Genomic DNA, 16,215 nt, shown 5'->3' with positions numbered 1-16,215 from the left:
GCCTAGCTATTCTGGTTAACATGTTCTCCAGGGTGAAGGTGGAGAGACATAGTGTATTCAGAATCCTTGACTTTTTCCACATTGTTACATTACAGCCTTATTCTAAAATGGTTTAAATTGTCCCCCCCCCCCAATCTACAATCAAAATACCCCATCATGACAAAGCAAAAACAGGTTCAGAATTTTTTGCTAATTTATATAAAAATTGTATAAAAAAAGTAACATTTACATAAGTATTCAGACCATTCTCTCTACTTTACTAAAGCACCGTTGGCAGAGATTACAGCCTCATGTCTTCTTGGGTATGACACTACAAGCCTGGCACACCTGAGTTTTGGGAGTTTCTTCAATTCTTCACTGCAGATCCTCTCAAACTCTGTCAAGTTGGATGGGGACCATTGCTGCACAGATATTTTCAGGTCTCTCCTGAGAGGTTAGATCGGGTTCAAGTCCGGGGTCTGGTTGAGCCACTCAAAGGACATTCAGAGACTTGTCCCGAAAACACTCCTGTGTTGTATTGGCTGTGTGCTTAGGGTCGTTGTCCTGTTGGAAGGTGAACCTTCACCCCAGTCTGAGGTCCTGAGTGCTCTGGAGCAGGTTTTCATCAAGGATCTCTTTACTTTGAGAATGAGAATCTTGTTTCTCATGGTCTGAGAGTCTTTAGGGGCCTTTTGGCAAACTCCAAGCCAGTTGTCATGTGCCTTTTACTCAAGAGTGGCTTCCGTCTGGCCACTCTACCATAAAGGCCTGATTGGTGGAGTGCTACAGTGATGGTTGTCCTTCTGGAAGGTTCTCTCACCTCCACAGAGGACCTCTGGAGCTCTGTTAGTGACCATGGGGTTCTTGGTCACCTCCTTCACTTACAATATAGCTGGGTATTTTTATTATTTTTATTAAGGGTGTCAATTTTTAGACCGCCCCGTTTGCTCGGGTTTGGCAGGGGGCCAGCTCTGGGAAGAGTCTTGGTGGTTCCAAACTTCTTCCATTTAAGAATTATGGAAGCCACTATGTTCTTGGGTCTTTAATGCTGCAGAAGTTTTTTGGTACCCTTCCCCTGATCTGTGCCTCGACTCAACCCTGTCTTTGAGCTCTATGGACAATTACTTCGACCTCAAGGCTTGGTTTTTGCTCTGACATGCACTGTCAACTGTGGGACCTTTATATAGACCGGTGTGTGCCTTTCCAAATCATGTCCAATTGAATTTAACACAGGTGGACTCCAATCAAATTGCGGAAACATCTCAAGGATGGTCAATAGAAACAGGATGAACCTGAGCTTAATTTCTCAAAACCTGCCTTCGACTTTGTCATTATGGGATATTGTGTGTAGATTGAGGGGGGGGGGGGTGATAATACATTTTAGAATATGGCTGTAACGTAACAAAATGTGGAAAAAAGGAAGGGCTCTGAATATTCTCCGAATGCACTGTAGCTAAGACATAGGTTTCATTGCAGTTGCTCTGCTCTGTGCAACAGATGAATGTGTCACCTCATCAGGAATGTAAACCTTAGCATGTTAGCGCAGCTAGCAGGCTAGGAATGTAAGCCTTTAGGCTAGCATGATGGTAGCCACCCTATCCATCACGCAGCATTCTCACTGGAGGATGTCGCCGGGCCTGTCGGCCACAAATACCTTGACGATCCATAATCAATCAATCAATCAATCCAATGTATTTTATAAAGCCATTTTTACATCAGCAGTTGTCACAAAGTGCTACACAGATACTCTTCTTGCTGTGGAGATAAGAGTACATGGCCATTGAGGCCAGATTGTTAGAGGGTGCAGCAGTTCGACACCTCTGGAGTAAATGTCAATGATCCATCTCTTTGACCTTCAGAGAGGGGATGTGATGAGAATTCATAACATGTAGGCTACATGCTTTCCTTCATTACTTTCTTGCCGGGTTTCTCTCAAAAGAGAGGTTCTCAACTTCAAGAGATTATCCTTGTTAAATATGAAGATGTAAATGAATGAATTCCTCCATCTCAGTGCAGAGTGGATGAAAGCCATGTAGTTGACCATGTTTACAATTTCTGGCACATCTCAGTGCTAGACATTTTAGAACTTGTTTCCTTTCCAATTGCTGTTTCTAACCACATTCCCCTGTAAACATGATGTAGTCTCACCTATGTGGTATAAAGACTGTTGAATCATCCTCTATTGGTTTAGGCTTGCTTACTGCTGGGAGTTTGTCAAGGACAGTCATTTTTTGTTAATTTGTTCTGCTGTTCTGTAGTTGATTAACTATCCGGAGAGCATACTCTTATCATCAGCTCATTCTTTCTCTCTCTCTGAATTGGTAATTGAAGAGGTGACAAGTCAAGTTGAGTGTCATTGAGTATATTTAAATAAGTACCACATGTTTAGTGGAGCCTGAAAGCTTGGTGACAACTGACAAGCAGGCTGGCAGGAGTTGTGCAATATGTTTTTTAAATTTTTTTATAGTCATGGGCTAATAGATTTTGCGCTGGCTAAGTCATGCAACCCAAGTGTGAAAGAAAGGCCTGTGTGTGATGAAACAGTGTTACAACAAAATGAAGCAGCCATTGTCTTTATCCTCTTATGGCATATTTCCATATAGGATTTACCTCAGTCTTTTACCCAAAAGGCTCAGACTTTTCTGTTTCCATCTACGTGGGCCGGCACCCGTTTCTAAATGGGCCACTGGTACTTTTCAGCCAGCATTTGCATAACAATGGCGAACTGTGACCTTTAACATCTTCTCACAAAGCAACGGTTTTGATTATGCACAGGTTGTTGATTCTGCTAGCTATGGAAACATGTTCCTTAGTATAATAATAATAATAATAATATATGCCATTTAGCAGACGCTTTTATCCAAAGCGACTTACAGTCATGTGTGCATACATTCTACGTATGGGTGGTCCCGGGAATCGAACCCACTACCCTGGCGTTACAAGCGCCATGCTCTACCAACTGTGCCACAGTATAACATGTATGTATACACTGATGTTAGTAGAAAAGCAGCATTAATTACCAACTAAACCAGTTTCTTACTCTAGATTAGAATGTTCTAACCATTCTACATGATCTCACACAGAGGCTACTGGTCAGAATGTAGAACACAACAGTGATCATTGACCACAGCAGCCAGCCAGTCAGTCACACAGTGCTGGTGTCAATGATTACAGCTTTGCTTTGTAAATAAGCCACTGTGCCTGACAAGACGGCACAGTACAAAGTCATAGAAACTTTAGCTATTCTTCACGTCAAACGTGAAGGTAATGTACATGGGCCAGACTAAGAGGTCCAGTTAGTTTAGGCTACTCATTCATTCTCCAGACCGTTAAAGAAATATAAAAATGATTGTTATGGATGATCACTTGTTGATTTTAGATCGTCAATGATTTAAGATTTGGGTTCAAACCAGTACAATGTTGAACATTTTTCTAAGATTTTAAGTTCCTCGGCGTACACATCACGGACAAACTGAATTGGTTCACCCACACAGACAGCGTTGTGAAGAAGGCGAACAGCGCCTCTTCAACCTCAGGAGGCTGAAGAAATTCGGCTTGTCACCAAAAGCACTCACAAACTTCTACAGATGCACAATCGAGAGCATCTTGTCGGGCTGTATCACTGCCTGGTACGGCAACTGCTTCGCCCACAACCGTAAGGCTCTCCCGAGGGTAGTGAGGTCTGCACAACGCATCACCGGGGGCAAACTACCTGCCCTCCAGGACACCTACACCACCAAGGCCATAAAGATCATCAAGGACAACAACCACCCGATCTACTGCCTGTTCACACCGCTATCATCCAGAAGGCGAGGTCAGTACAGGTGCATCAAAGCAGGGACCGAGAGACAGAAGCTGTTTTTCAATCTCAAGGCCATCAGACTGTTAAACAGCCACCACTAACATTGAGTGGCTGCTGCCAACATACTGAGTCATCTCCAGCCACTTTAATAATGGAAATTGATGTAAAAATGTATAACTAGCCACTTTAATCAATGCTACTTAATGTTTACTTACCCTACATTACTCATCTCATATGTATATACTGTACTCTATATCATCTACTGCATCTTGCCATCTTTATGTAATACATGTATCACTAGCCACTTTAAACTATGCCTCTTTATGTTTATATACCCTATATTACTCATTTTTTTATTTTATTTTTTATTTTACCTTTATTTAACTAGGCAAGTCAGTTAAGAACAAATTCTTATTTTCAATGACGGCCTAGTGGGTTAACTGCCTGTTCAGGGGCAGAACGACAGATTTTTACCTTGCAACCTTCCGGTTACTAGTCCAACTCTCTAACCACTAGGCTACCCTGCCGCCCTATCTCATATGTATATACTGTACTCTATACCATCTACTGCATCTTGCCATCTTTATGTAATGCATGTATGACTAGCCACTTTAAACTATGCCACTTTATTTTTTACATACCCTACATTACTCATCTCATATGTATATACTGTACTCTATACCATCATCTGCATCTTGCCTATGCCGTTCTGTACCATCACTCATTCATACATCTTTATGTACATATTCTTTATCCCTTTACACTTGTGTGTATAAGGTAGTAGTTGTGGAATTGTTTGATTACTCGTTGGTTATTACTGCATTGTCGGAACTAGAAGCATAAGCATTTCGCTACACTCGCATTAACATCTGCTAACCATGTGTATGTGACAAGTAACATTTGATTTGATGGAGGTCAACCAGTGGATTTGGGTAGAACTACCTTGCTTGCTGTTAGATAAGGAATGATGTGGTTAATACCATTAATTCTGAAGAAATGTGTTCAGGGTTTATCATGAACAAGGAACCTCACTCTATTGACATTTAGGCCTCTTTGCGAAAGCCCATGATTAAGAGTGATTCAACCATTTTATTACATCAACACATTTCTTTCTCTGTTATGGTAAGCCAAGGGTTTTAACCTGCATAATCATTACCAAATAAATTACCATCATTTAGCAAATATCTTGCAATTCAGAATGAATGATTCTAAATGGGCCTAATACATAGTGTCCAGTCTTTCCTCTTCCAGGGCCAGGTAGAGCTGGTTAGCAGCAACACAAGTTGCTTGTAAAACTCAATACCAGCTCCTTATTTCCCTTTTCTCCACAGACGGAGGCTCATCTCTCAGCGATCCTCCTTGGAGACACTGGAAGACATTGAGGAGAACGCCCCTCTACGCAGGTATTGTATAGCAACAACTGTCACAGATCACACAACTCGGCACACCACCCAGAAACATACATTTGGTTTGCTCATATTAGCCTCTCGTTTTAGAGCGATACTCGAGAAGTCAATAACAGCTTTGGCCTGGGAAGTATTTTGATAGATGATGACACTGGAGGAGCTGTAGTTTCACTTCAGTTTGCTATATGGAGACATTTTATGTCCTTTGGGGTGGTGGTGGGAACATCAGGCAACACTGTAATGTCTTGGTCTGGCTCAGTCTCTCTGTTTACAGTTGTTGAAGACATGTTGTGGTCTTTTACTGCTCCAAATGGATCTCAATGAATCACATTTGTTTTGATCTGTGTTGAATAAAATGTGTTTTTAGATGCAGAACCCTCTCAGGTTCACCCCGACCAAAGAGCTTCAAAAAGGTCCACTTCATCAAGAACATGAGGCAACATGATATGCGCAATGGAAGGTATGAATGAAAACAACCCCATCCGCAATTCAATACAAACCTTCAATAGAAAATCCCCCCAATGAACGCACAGTAGTTTGAATACCTCTCAGGTTAATGAAATCTACTAGAGATGTAGGTCACTTATTCTAAACTAATCTTAATTTCTTAGTACTATCAATCAATTTACTATTGATTGATACATTTATAATTCATAGGATAATTTATCAGACTGATCAGCAGTTCATTGAAAGATTAATCTTCACAGAAATTCTCTCAAATTGAGTTCATATTACATATTGTCAAAGCTATACATTGAGGACCACAACCTTGAATCATGAAACGCATCACACTATCTCACTTTTATAAACAATGATACATGCACTTTCACTTAGATATTCCAGAGCACTGAATAAATTTGGTCACACAGATGTTAATGACTTATTTGATATATAACACAGTGATACTGTATGTAGCTAGTGTACAGCAGCTTCTCTCAGTAATACATACTATAGGCTTTTATGGATATTTCCTGGAATCTAAAAGACATTAGACAGTTAAACTATTTACACAGCACTTGATTTTGTATTACACAGATTATTCAACTATTTCCACAGCACTTGATTTTGTATTACAGATTATTCAACTATTTCCACAGCACTTGATTTTGTATTACACAGATTATTCAACTATCTTTCTTTTTTAAAATTCTGGATGTTTTGAATTTACAAGCCTCAAGCTCCTTTTACACTTGGGTGTGTACCGGACCTATTTATTTTGATGAATTGTTATATATCTGTCTTGACAGGTATTTGAATGGGTGCAAAGCCTTTCTTTTGGCCCAGGAAGAAAAAGGAGTGTGCTGATACATTCTGTCTTCAATAGTAGCTTTTAATAAAGCTTATTTCTGGATTTTAGGTGGTTGAATTGGGACAGCAACTGTTGTGCTTTACATTCAATCTCTATGCAGTTGCGGTTGTTTTTATTTACTCTTATCTAGCTAATCAGTGTGCCATATACAGCAGTAATGAATTGCCATACGTCCCATTCTGCCTGTGACGTTGATATTGATCAGTGAGTAGGCCTGTTATTTTATGTCAAAACTCAAAAAGTATAAATCAGTGACAAAGTTTTATGAAGCAATTTCTCAATGAATTGTAGCAGCAGTTATGCAAACCACTGAGGAGTGGTTCAATTTGACTGTACTATAGGTTTTTACCTCGCGTGCAGCTGCTATTCTGATATTGTATGATAAACAAGTTTGGTCTTGTTTAGTCTCCAAAGCAAGACATGGCTAGTAACATCATTTGAAAAGATCTGCATAATTTTGTTCCCAAACCTCTGACTACATATTACATACTCCACAATACACTCACAGAACACATAAATAAAACAGTATTTCATTTAGTTTTCTAAATCTTGATTGTTTTACTGCTCACTTTTTCCTCCATCTTAACCTGTAAATCTGAGTGTCTTTTTCACCTAGTTCATTTTGTTTTTATAGGATAGTCCTAATCAGTGGCAGAAGATCCTTGTATAGTGTATTTTCTGTCCTGCCCTATCGAGATTGTAGCCAAGCAGGGTATGTATCCTACAGCATGCCAACCTCCATTTTCCAATCCTTCGTTCCCTGCTTTCCCCCGTTCTCACATCCCCTTTGTTTCTGCCGATATATAACTAGTACTTTATTACATTGGGACGGGGATAACATTATTACAATGAACAGTGTTCTAGACGGGTTGGTTTTGGTGGATGCTTTTTTTACTACAACAAAATAAATGTTTGCAAGAGAGGTGAACAAGTAATCTACTGAATTAATTAACTGAAAAGTAATGGATCACACCCATTTAAGGATTGTATCCATGTCACTATGTTTCCATGTAGGCCTGTAGTTTGCTGTATCTAGACTATTTGTTTTTGGAAGACATCATGAGGTTGTTTAGATTCATTCTAATACGACTTCATTTTGCCCATTGCAACCGTCTCTGGCTTTGCTGTTATCATTTAGGCTGCACTTTTCCTCAATTCGTTGCTGCCCTCAAAGATTCCGTAGCATGTTTTTATCTCAGCACTTTAACTTTGCATGCGCTTTGCTGCGATTGCATAACACACACTTACATTTCAGAGTGGTCTCAAATGATCCATCCATAACCATAACAGAGCATTATGTAGTTTCTGTTTGGAGTTTACACATGACATTTCAGTTTGTTGTTGTTCATATTGTTCTCCCTGTGCGGTTAGAGATTATATTTCTTGGCCCTTGGAAGAGAGCCTGGTTTACCAGTAGTCAGACTGTTGTATTTTCTTATTGCAACACGAGGTTCAGACTCCTTCGTGTTATGGGGACCCACTGTAGTCTGGAACTCTTTCCGGTCTGTTATATTTCTTTCCACCTGGCCTGCCTGCCTGGGGAAAGAGGCAGTGTTGGTTTGACCTGAGTCCTGGTGCCCCCCAATGAAATAGCTTGTTTTGGAGGAAGTGAGAAAGAAAAATGACTGATTAACACAGAGAATACAATGGACAGAGAGAAAGAAAGCACCATTTAGTGGGCTTAGTGAAGAGCAGAACAGGGTAATTTATGCAGCCTAATCTTCCTAAGCCCTACAATGAAGGGTTAAATAGCTAATGAAGCCCCTAATGAATTCAATAGCCTCATTCCTGACTGCCCAATGCTGCTAATTGGCGGTTGAGATTGCTTGGCTGAGTGTCATTGCAGCAAAATGCACTTTGACTATGTAGAGAACTGACCAAGCTAAAATCCCATGCCCTGTCTTATAGTCAGTACCATATAGGCCTAAAATAATAATTATCTAAATGATGTCCACAAGCCCAAGCTTCTGTCTTTTAGGACTTTTTCCTGGAATGTTTTCCTTTCTTGCCCCAATTAGTGTTTTTGTTGATTTACCCCAGTGTTTATAATAACTGGGTGATTCAATTGCCTTGTTAATTAGCTCAGTCCTCTCTGGGGCATTATGGCACTGTGGAATTCTGGGAACATGGAATGATAGCTTCTCTACCTGGTCTAATTCCACATTCCTTTTTTTTAGCTTCCATTTATTTTCTGTGTGATAGATGGTGAGAGAGATGCTGAGGTGGAGTCTAGACCCTAGACAGAAGACTGTTTGGCAGGGGGTTTTGGTTTTAGGGGAAGGGGTGTCTAAAGGTTTTGTGCCCCGGCAGGGATGTGAAACTGGAAAGCGGGCGGCAGCGTCACCCCTCGGGCGGGGTCAGTGCCAAGGAGATGGTGATCGGGCTGGAGGGAGTGGAGCTGGGGGCCTATGGAAAGGTGAGAGAGGATGGGAGACATCCTTTCCTCCCTACTTTGTTACAGATAAGTTATCACCTCAAGGAAGAGAATAGGTAAGGATTTTGAGTATGTAACAGCGGTCCAAACAGCGCAGACAGTGGTCCAATCACATGTTAAAATGTGAGTATGTCTCTCTCCACAGACTGTATCATACACTCAGTTCCTGTACCCCACCAACGCCCTGGGCAGCGGACGCAGGAACACCATCGACTCCACTTCATCCATCTCTCAGTCTCGTAACGCCAGCCACCGCAGCCTCAGCTTGGGCCGGGCCAACAGCAATCAGAGCAGCATCGACACAGGTCAGGCATGTGAGTGAGTGGATTCTCTGGAGTAGTTGTGGCATTCATACAGGCCAGTGTGTGGACCCACCCGTCCTGGAGAGAGCCTCTGAATAGGTGTATGTCAGAGTGAGGATGATACACATCACTTTTCCCCATCCACAGTGTGATGTTTTAGTTGATCAATTACTTGTTCAACATTGAGGGCTTGACTTTGTATTAGAAGTGGAAAAACAATTTGTATTTCTCAGCCCCAGCGTTGTTTATCCCTGGCTCATTGTGTGACTAATATCTAGTAATATGCCATTTAGCAGACGCTTTTAGTAATTTGTGTATAGATTTTACGTACAGGTGGTCCCGGGACTGTCCTTTTGTCCTCTGCAGGGAATGATCTGGGGGACTTGATCCGGGAGTATGACCCCAATCTGTTGGACGATCCCCAGTGGCCGTGTGGGAAGCACAAGAGAGTCCTCATCTTTCCCTCCTACATGGTAAGAGACTACTCTGCTTACCAGAAATGGTTTCAAACAGTATTTGTTTCCTTTCAAGTACTTCATTCTTTATTGAGCCTGCCTTTATGCCACAGGGACAGGGTTTGTTCTTGAGACAAGTCCATTGGTTCCATTGCGCCAGACAACTCAATCTAGCACAGATAAAGTATTTGAACGATTTCAAATACTTTTTGAACACAGGTCTGCTGTTTACTATGGCCCTGCATGTTGCTCTCTTCACAACCCAGGGATGTTTTTATTTAATACAGCCTGTCAAGAGTCCACCTTATGTAAGTAAGAGCAATGGGAATTAGGCTATTTGTGGTCAAGGACATTGGATCCACTGGTATTTCTCATGTTCATTTGTATCAAGTCATGCGATATCTTCCTTGTTTTTCCTGAAGAAAAAAAAAGTATTCCCCCAAAAATATTGTCTGAAAAATAACTACAAAACAACTCCTATATACAGTGGGGCAAAAAAGTATTGTCAGCCACCAATTGTGCAAGTTCTCCCACTTAAAAAGATGAGAGGCCTGTAATTTTCATCATAGGTACACTTCAACTATGACAGACAAAATGAGAGAAAAAAAAATCCAGAAGATCACCTGGTATGATTTTTAATGAATTGATTTGCAAATTATGGTGGAAAATAAGTATTTGGTCAATAACAAAAGTTTATCTCAATACTTTGTTATATACCCTTTGTTGTTTTTTTGCTCACCGTTCTTGTGATCATTTTGACCCCAAGGGGTGAGATCTTGCGTGGAGCCCCAGATCGAGGGAGATTATCAGTGGTCTTGTATGTCTTCCATTTCCTAATAATTGCTCCCACAGTTGATTTCTTCAAACCAAGCTGCTTACCTATTGCAGATTCAGTCTTCCCAGCCTGGTGCAGGTCTACAATTTTGTTTCTGGTGTCCTTTGACAGCTCTTTGGTCTTGGCCATAGTGGAGTTTGGAGTGTGACTGTTTGAGGTTGTGGACAGGTGTCTTTTTATACTGATAACAAGTTCAAACAGGTGATATTAAAACAGGTAACGAGTGGAGGACAGAGGAGCCTCTTAAAGAAGAAGTTACAGGTCTGTGAGAGCCAGAAATGTTGCTTGTTTGTTATTGACCAAATGCTTATTTTCCACCATAATTTGCAAATAAATTCATTCAAAATCCTACGATGTGATTTTCTGGATTTTTTTCACCTCATTTTGTCTGTCATAGTTGAAGTGTACCTATGATGAAAATTACAGGCCTCATCTTTTTAAGTGGGAGAAATTGCACAATTGGTGGCTGACTAAATACTTTTTTGCCCCACTGTATAAATCATATACTGTATCAACTCACTGTAAGCCACAGGAGTCTATTTGACTGACCATTCTCATCAGCAAGGTCATTGGCTCAATCCCTGGCTCAGCTCCCACTCCTACTAGAGTCTATGGTGTGTGAATACACTCCCGTCTCTCTACCCTGTAGATCTTTGAACAGCCATCATAACAGCTAGGTTGCTTCCAAAATTGCACCCTGTTCCCTCTATAGTGCAAATCTTTTGACCAGGGCCCAAATATTTAAATGAGTTAATGGCATTAGTTAATCACAATTTCTTTATTTACTCAAATTGGGCCAAAGCAGTGCATTGAGTTATACTGCTTTGAAACTCAAATAATCTACATCCGAATGTTTTAATTAAGCAATAATGCACGAGGGGGTGTGGTGTATAGCCAATATACCACGGCTAAGAGCTGTTCTTACGCACAAAACAACGCGGAGGCCATATACTACAAACCCCCGTGTCGTATTGCTATTATAAACAGGTTACAAATTAAAGCAGTAAAAATACATGTTTTGTCATACCCTTGATATACCACAGCTGTCAGCCAATCAGCATTCATTAAACAACACAATTCACTACAGCTATTAATTCTCCCAATGTTTAGGTAGGCCTACTCCCTCTTACCTATGTTATTGAAATGTAACACTTAAGCACAACACACACACAGCTTTAAGTTATGTTAAAGCTTCAGGCATTCTACATGAGTGTGACAAAAGAAAAATAGAACTGGCTCTGGATACAAAGATCTTGTCCAACAATGTTATGAAAACACTAACCATCTGTACTGTTCAGATAACATTACACACATAGGCCTTCACACTTTCCCACCCTCCCACATCCTCTCGCTCTCACAGGGAGTTTCTTATGCACTTACTCCCGCTCTCACACATCCGCTTCACACCCCAATCTTGCATATGCAGCCTACCTTTTCAAAAATGTATTTGAGTAGCCTATTCCTTTTCATTTCTAACCTGTGCCATCCATATTTGTGCATAGTCTAGTCAGTGGTCAAGTAATCTGCTAGCTAGCCACACGGTCTTCAGCGCTGTAAAAGCGCAAGCATTGATTATAGCTGTGTTCCGTGTTGTGTTCTGCTCATAAAAAAAGTCCGTACGGAAGCATGTGCGCTTAAAAAGTTCCGTGCGGTGAAGAAAGAGACTCGATTAACGTTATTTTTTTTTTTGCCGAGAAACATGTTAACTTTGGCAGCCCTACCATTTTCTTTAACTGATTTTTCAGGTTCTACTACTAACTGTGTCATGATATACAAATCATTTTGGTATGTTTAGTTTCCTTTGTGATCAGATAAATATCTATAAATTACATTCCTTTTAGTTACTAAAGTAGCCACAAGTGTGCTGCAGTAGTCAAAGTATAGTGACAAATAGCTGATGGTATATTTTGAACTCTGATGGGGAGCTGCATGGAGGAATTACTATCCATGACCAAAAATATCAAGTTAAAAATACTTGTTTGATAAGTTGTATTACTGCAAGCTAGAGCAGAGCAAATGACTTGGCATGAGCTAACTTGGGCAATATGCTGTAAATTCATAATTGTTATCTCTCTCTCTTATCACATACCCAGATTGAGTGTGGGTCAACTGCAGGGCTCCTTCTATCTTCCTAGATAACAGTTGAGCCTCTGACCTGAAATAAAGTTCAATGGCTAAATTACAGTAGGGGAGAGTCGGGTAAGTTGAGCCATTTTTTTTGTTCATTCCGTCAAGGGAAATAGTATTCTTTCTAACAAACATATCTACATATATTTCAGGATGTTGTATATCCCTGGAAATAACCAGTATTCATGTAAACAGTACAGCTTGTCACTTGTCTCTTAATTATTTTAAGCATATTTTAACAGGTTTAACACCTAACAAACACTTTATACTTAAGTTTTTTAAATTTTTAACATAGGACAGGTTCTGTTGTTACCTCATATCCCAGAGCTAATGCCTTGCAAAACACCTGGGAAGAAAACACTTCAACTTTCCGTTGGCTCAACTTACCCCAAGGCAAACATTTTGACTATTAGCCCACACAGCTTCAAGGATGCACTTTAATACTAGGTTTAGTATCTCATATTGAAGCTTATAGAGAGCCCAACTGATGTATAGAACCAATCTTAAAATATACATTGGTTTAGATACAAGCATCATGAAACCTTTTACACACGTAATTAATTTGACTGGTAAATATCTGTTTTTTGGACTTAAAACTTGCTTACCACTTTTTCCATGTGGTTTCTTCCATTAGACTTCATGAAATGATGACCTCTTCCTAAATATTTGGTACAATTATACATTTTGTGTATAGTTTCCTAGAAACAAGGGCGATTCAACTTACCCCACTCTCCCCTACATCAACAGAATATACTGAGCTTGGAAATGTAAAGCATCAAACATTCTATAATATATTCTGTCTTTCCGTGGCCCGTGTATGGTGTGCCACCCAACTCCAATGTCTTGTGCTCCGACACTCAACCACCCAATGAAACTAGGGCTGAGCGATATGGCGGTATTATTATTTTTGGAATAATAAAAGTTATTTTATTATTTATTTGAGTAGTGTGTGACCCTAGGGTGGCAACACATACATTATATGTGATTTCAATGGGTCTTTCTCCATTCTCATTTGTTTTATACTGACCAGAAATAATTTTCAGCATTTTCATAGCTAACTTGATATCATTTCCACACTGCCACTTAGGGCAGCACAATATGGGCAAACAATCTAGGTCTTTTTTGTAAATGTTGTGATTTTTTAGCAAAACACTTGGGTGAACTATTGGAATCATGGAAATATAATGAGTATTCTAATGATATGGTTAGAATATAATAGTGGGCACTTTTAAATTGTCTTGTTTGACAGGACAACAAATGAAAATGCCAGGGAGGAGTTATTGTGACAGGCAGGGTAGGAACAAGTGTTGTGTTTCCTAGGGGACCCTACAAACTTTAGATACATGTTTTTTATTTTCTTAACATATTCATGCTTTGCGTATTCCTCTTTGTTTGAGAAGATACTGTTGCACAAACATGCTGGTTTTAGGTCTACACCATCACTGGTATTATCAGGCTGTATGGCTGATAACGTTTGCTCTGACTCCGTACATGTATTAGCTAGCTAGCTAATAATCAGCTAACTAGTAATTAACATTAGCGGCTAACACGATTTAGTCCTAACTTGCTAAAAAAATACAAACTAGCTGTTTGCAGATGTAAGAAACACAAACGAATCATGTAATTATATAACGCTAGTGGATGTCTATCAAGAGGCAAAGTGAAAACAGCATAGTTGTCATCAACATTGTTCTATTCAGACCGCATTGTCAAGGCAGCACATGCAAGTGTGTCGAGGAACAAATGCGTTCCTTAAGTGACAGGGGGTCGGGGCTAGGTCTGTGTGGAAAGCCGCATGGAGAGAGAGATCTAAAAGATAATTACTTGACACATTGGAAAGAATTGACAAAAAAAAGAGCAAACAGAGAGTACACAGTGGCAGAATACCTGGCCCCCGAAGGCAGACCTGGCTCTCAAGAGAAGAGGGGCTATGTGCACACTGCCCACAGAATGAGGTGGAAACTGAGCAGCACTTCCTAACCTCCTGCCAAATGTATAACCCTATTAGAGACACATATTTCCCTCAGATTACACAAACTCACAAAGAATGCAAAAACAAATCTAATTTGGTTAAACTCCCAGATTTATTGGGTGAAAAAACATTGCAATCAAAGCAACAAGATGTGTGACCTGTTGCCACAAGAAAAGGGCAACCAGTGAAGAACCACCATTGTAAATACAACCCATATGTTTATTTATTTTCCCTTTTGTACTTTAACTATAGACATTTGAAATGTCTTTATTCTTTTGGAACATTTGTAAGTGTAATGTTTACTGTAATTATTTTTTATTGCACCTTGGCAATGTCGACATATGATTCCCATGCCAATAAAGCCCCTTAAATGGAAATTGAGAGCGGAGAGAAATGACTCAAGTTGCGAAGTAAACTATAAAAATGGACGTTACACATGGCGTATCACATTTAACAAACCAAAAACTCAAATACTGTTATGAAAGTTCAAGTAAAAATCCAAAACGATCTGTGCATCAAGACCAATATCATAAAAACTGTATACTGCCCAGGTCTAAATGGAACCCAACACTGAATATAAAGATCCCGCCACCTTCCATAGTGAGACTGATGCTGCTGTTTCCTCTTCCACATATGTATACAAAAACCTATAACACTTGCACAAATGCAATAACAGAGCCTAACACCAGTGCTGTCTGTCTGACACCAATGCATTCATCTTTCTTTCAGACTACAGTCATAGAGTACGTCAAGCCTTCTGACCTCAAGAAGGACATGAATGAGACGTTCAAGGAGAAGTTCCCCCACATACGGCTGACCCTCAGCAAAATCAGGAGGTGGGGACGTCTAGTCCAAACATATATTAGAGTATGATGTGGAAATGATCAGTTTGGTGCAGCAGTATTTAATCCCTTGTGGTTAATCGTATCAAAATTAGTTTACTGACAATGGCCACACTATGATACTTACTGGGTTCTTCTTTTTAGCTTTGACCTTTTAGCGTTTGTCTTATCTCCCTGCCTTCACCACCTTCAACCCCCCCCCCCCAACCCCAGTCTGAAGAGAGAGATCCGTAAATTGGCCCAGGAAGAGTGTGGCTATGAGGAACCCACCGTAGCCATGGCCTTCGTCTACTTCGAGAAGCTGGTCCTCCAGGGGAAACTCAACAAGCAGAACCGCAAACTCTGCGCCGGTGCTTGCGTCCTGCTCGCTGCCAAGATTGGCGGAGACCTCAAGAAGCACGAGGTCAAGCAGCTCATAGACGTAAGTGTCGTACTTTTGTCATCGTGCACTGGGCTTCGGCTCTGAGCAGCCTGGTGGAAACCATCAGTGCTTTCCTGTCACGCAGACAAACCGCGATCCTGCACGGATTATAGGATTGTTATATCGTATGAATTCATTACAAGTGTTTCCTGTAAAGCTGGAATCCTTAGTAGTGAAACTGCCATATCCGTTTGCGATATTACAACAACAAAGATATTACTTCAAACAATGAACACTTTCCCCCCCCCATCCACAAAAACAATGACAAATGCATCTGGGGCGACCAGTGGCGGCTGTTACATCTTTTGCGGATCCCAGCTTTAATGTTAAA

At 40.4% G+C, this 16,215-nt stretch overlaps 1 protein-coding gene across 4 annotated transcripts in view; it reads left to right on the top strand.

Annotated features, from left to right (window-relative positions):
* The window catches only part of LOC118401940 (CDK5 and ABL1 enzyme substrate 1-like), a 33,496-nt gene that overhangs the window by 12,997 nt on the left and 4,284 nt on the right, over positions 1–16,215 (top strand). The window contains exons 1-9 of one of the 4 annotated variants that reach the window (XM_052476723.1): positions 3,649–3,793; positions 5,113–5,184; positions 5,555–5,647; positions 7,131–7,208; positions 8,807–8,912; positions 9,076–9,244; positions 9,599–9,705; positions 15,351–15,457; positions 15,677–15,884. In XM_052476723.1, the coding sequence (XP_052332683.1) occupies positions 5,619–5,647; positions 7,131–7,208; positions 8,807–8,912; positions 9,076–9,244; positions 9,599–9,705; positions 15,351–15,457; positions 15,677–15,884 (804 nt within the window). In that variant the 5' untranslated portion in view covers positions 3,649–3,793; positions 5,113–5,184; positions 5,555–5,618. Of the gene's footprint in view, positions 1–3,648; positions 3,794–5,112; positions 5,185–5,554; positions 5,648–7,130; positions 7,209–8,806; positions 8,913–9,075; positions 9,245–9,598; positions 9,706–15,350; positions 15,458–15,676; positions 15,885–16,215 lie in introns of those variants that run through there. The other 3 variants (XM_035799639.2, XM_035799638.2, XM_035799640.2) reach the window with 3 other exon arrangements.

Source organism: Oncorhynchus keta, chromosome 23 (assembly GCF_023373465.1).
Source record: "Oncorhynchus keta strain PuntledgeMale-10-30-2019 chromosome 23, Oket_V2, whole genome shotgun sequence".
Taxonomy (NCBI): domain Eukaryota; kingdom Metazoa; phylum Chordata; class Actinopteri; order Salmoniformes; family Salmonidae; genus Oncorhynchus; species Oncorhynchus keta.
Note: the sequence above shows the minus strand (reverse complement) of the source record. Positions and strands in the feature narration are given on the sequence as shown.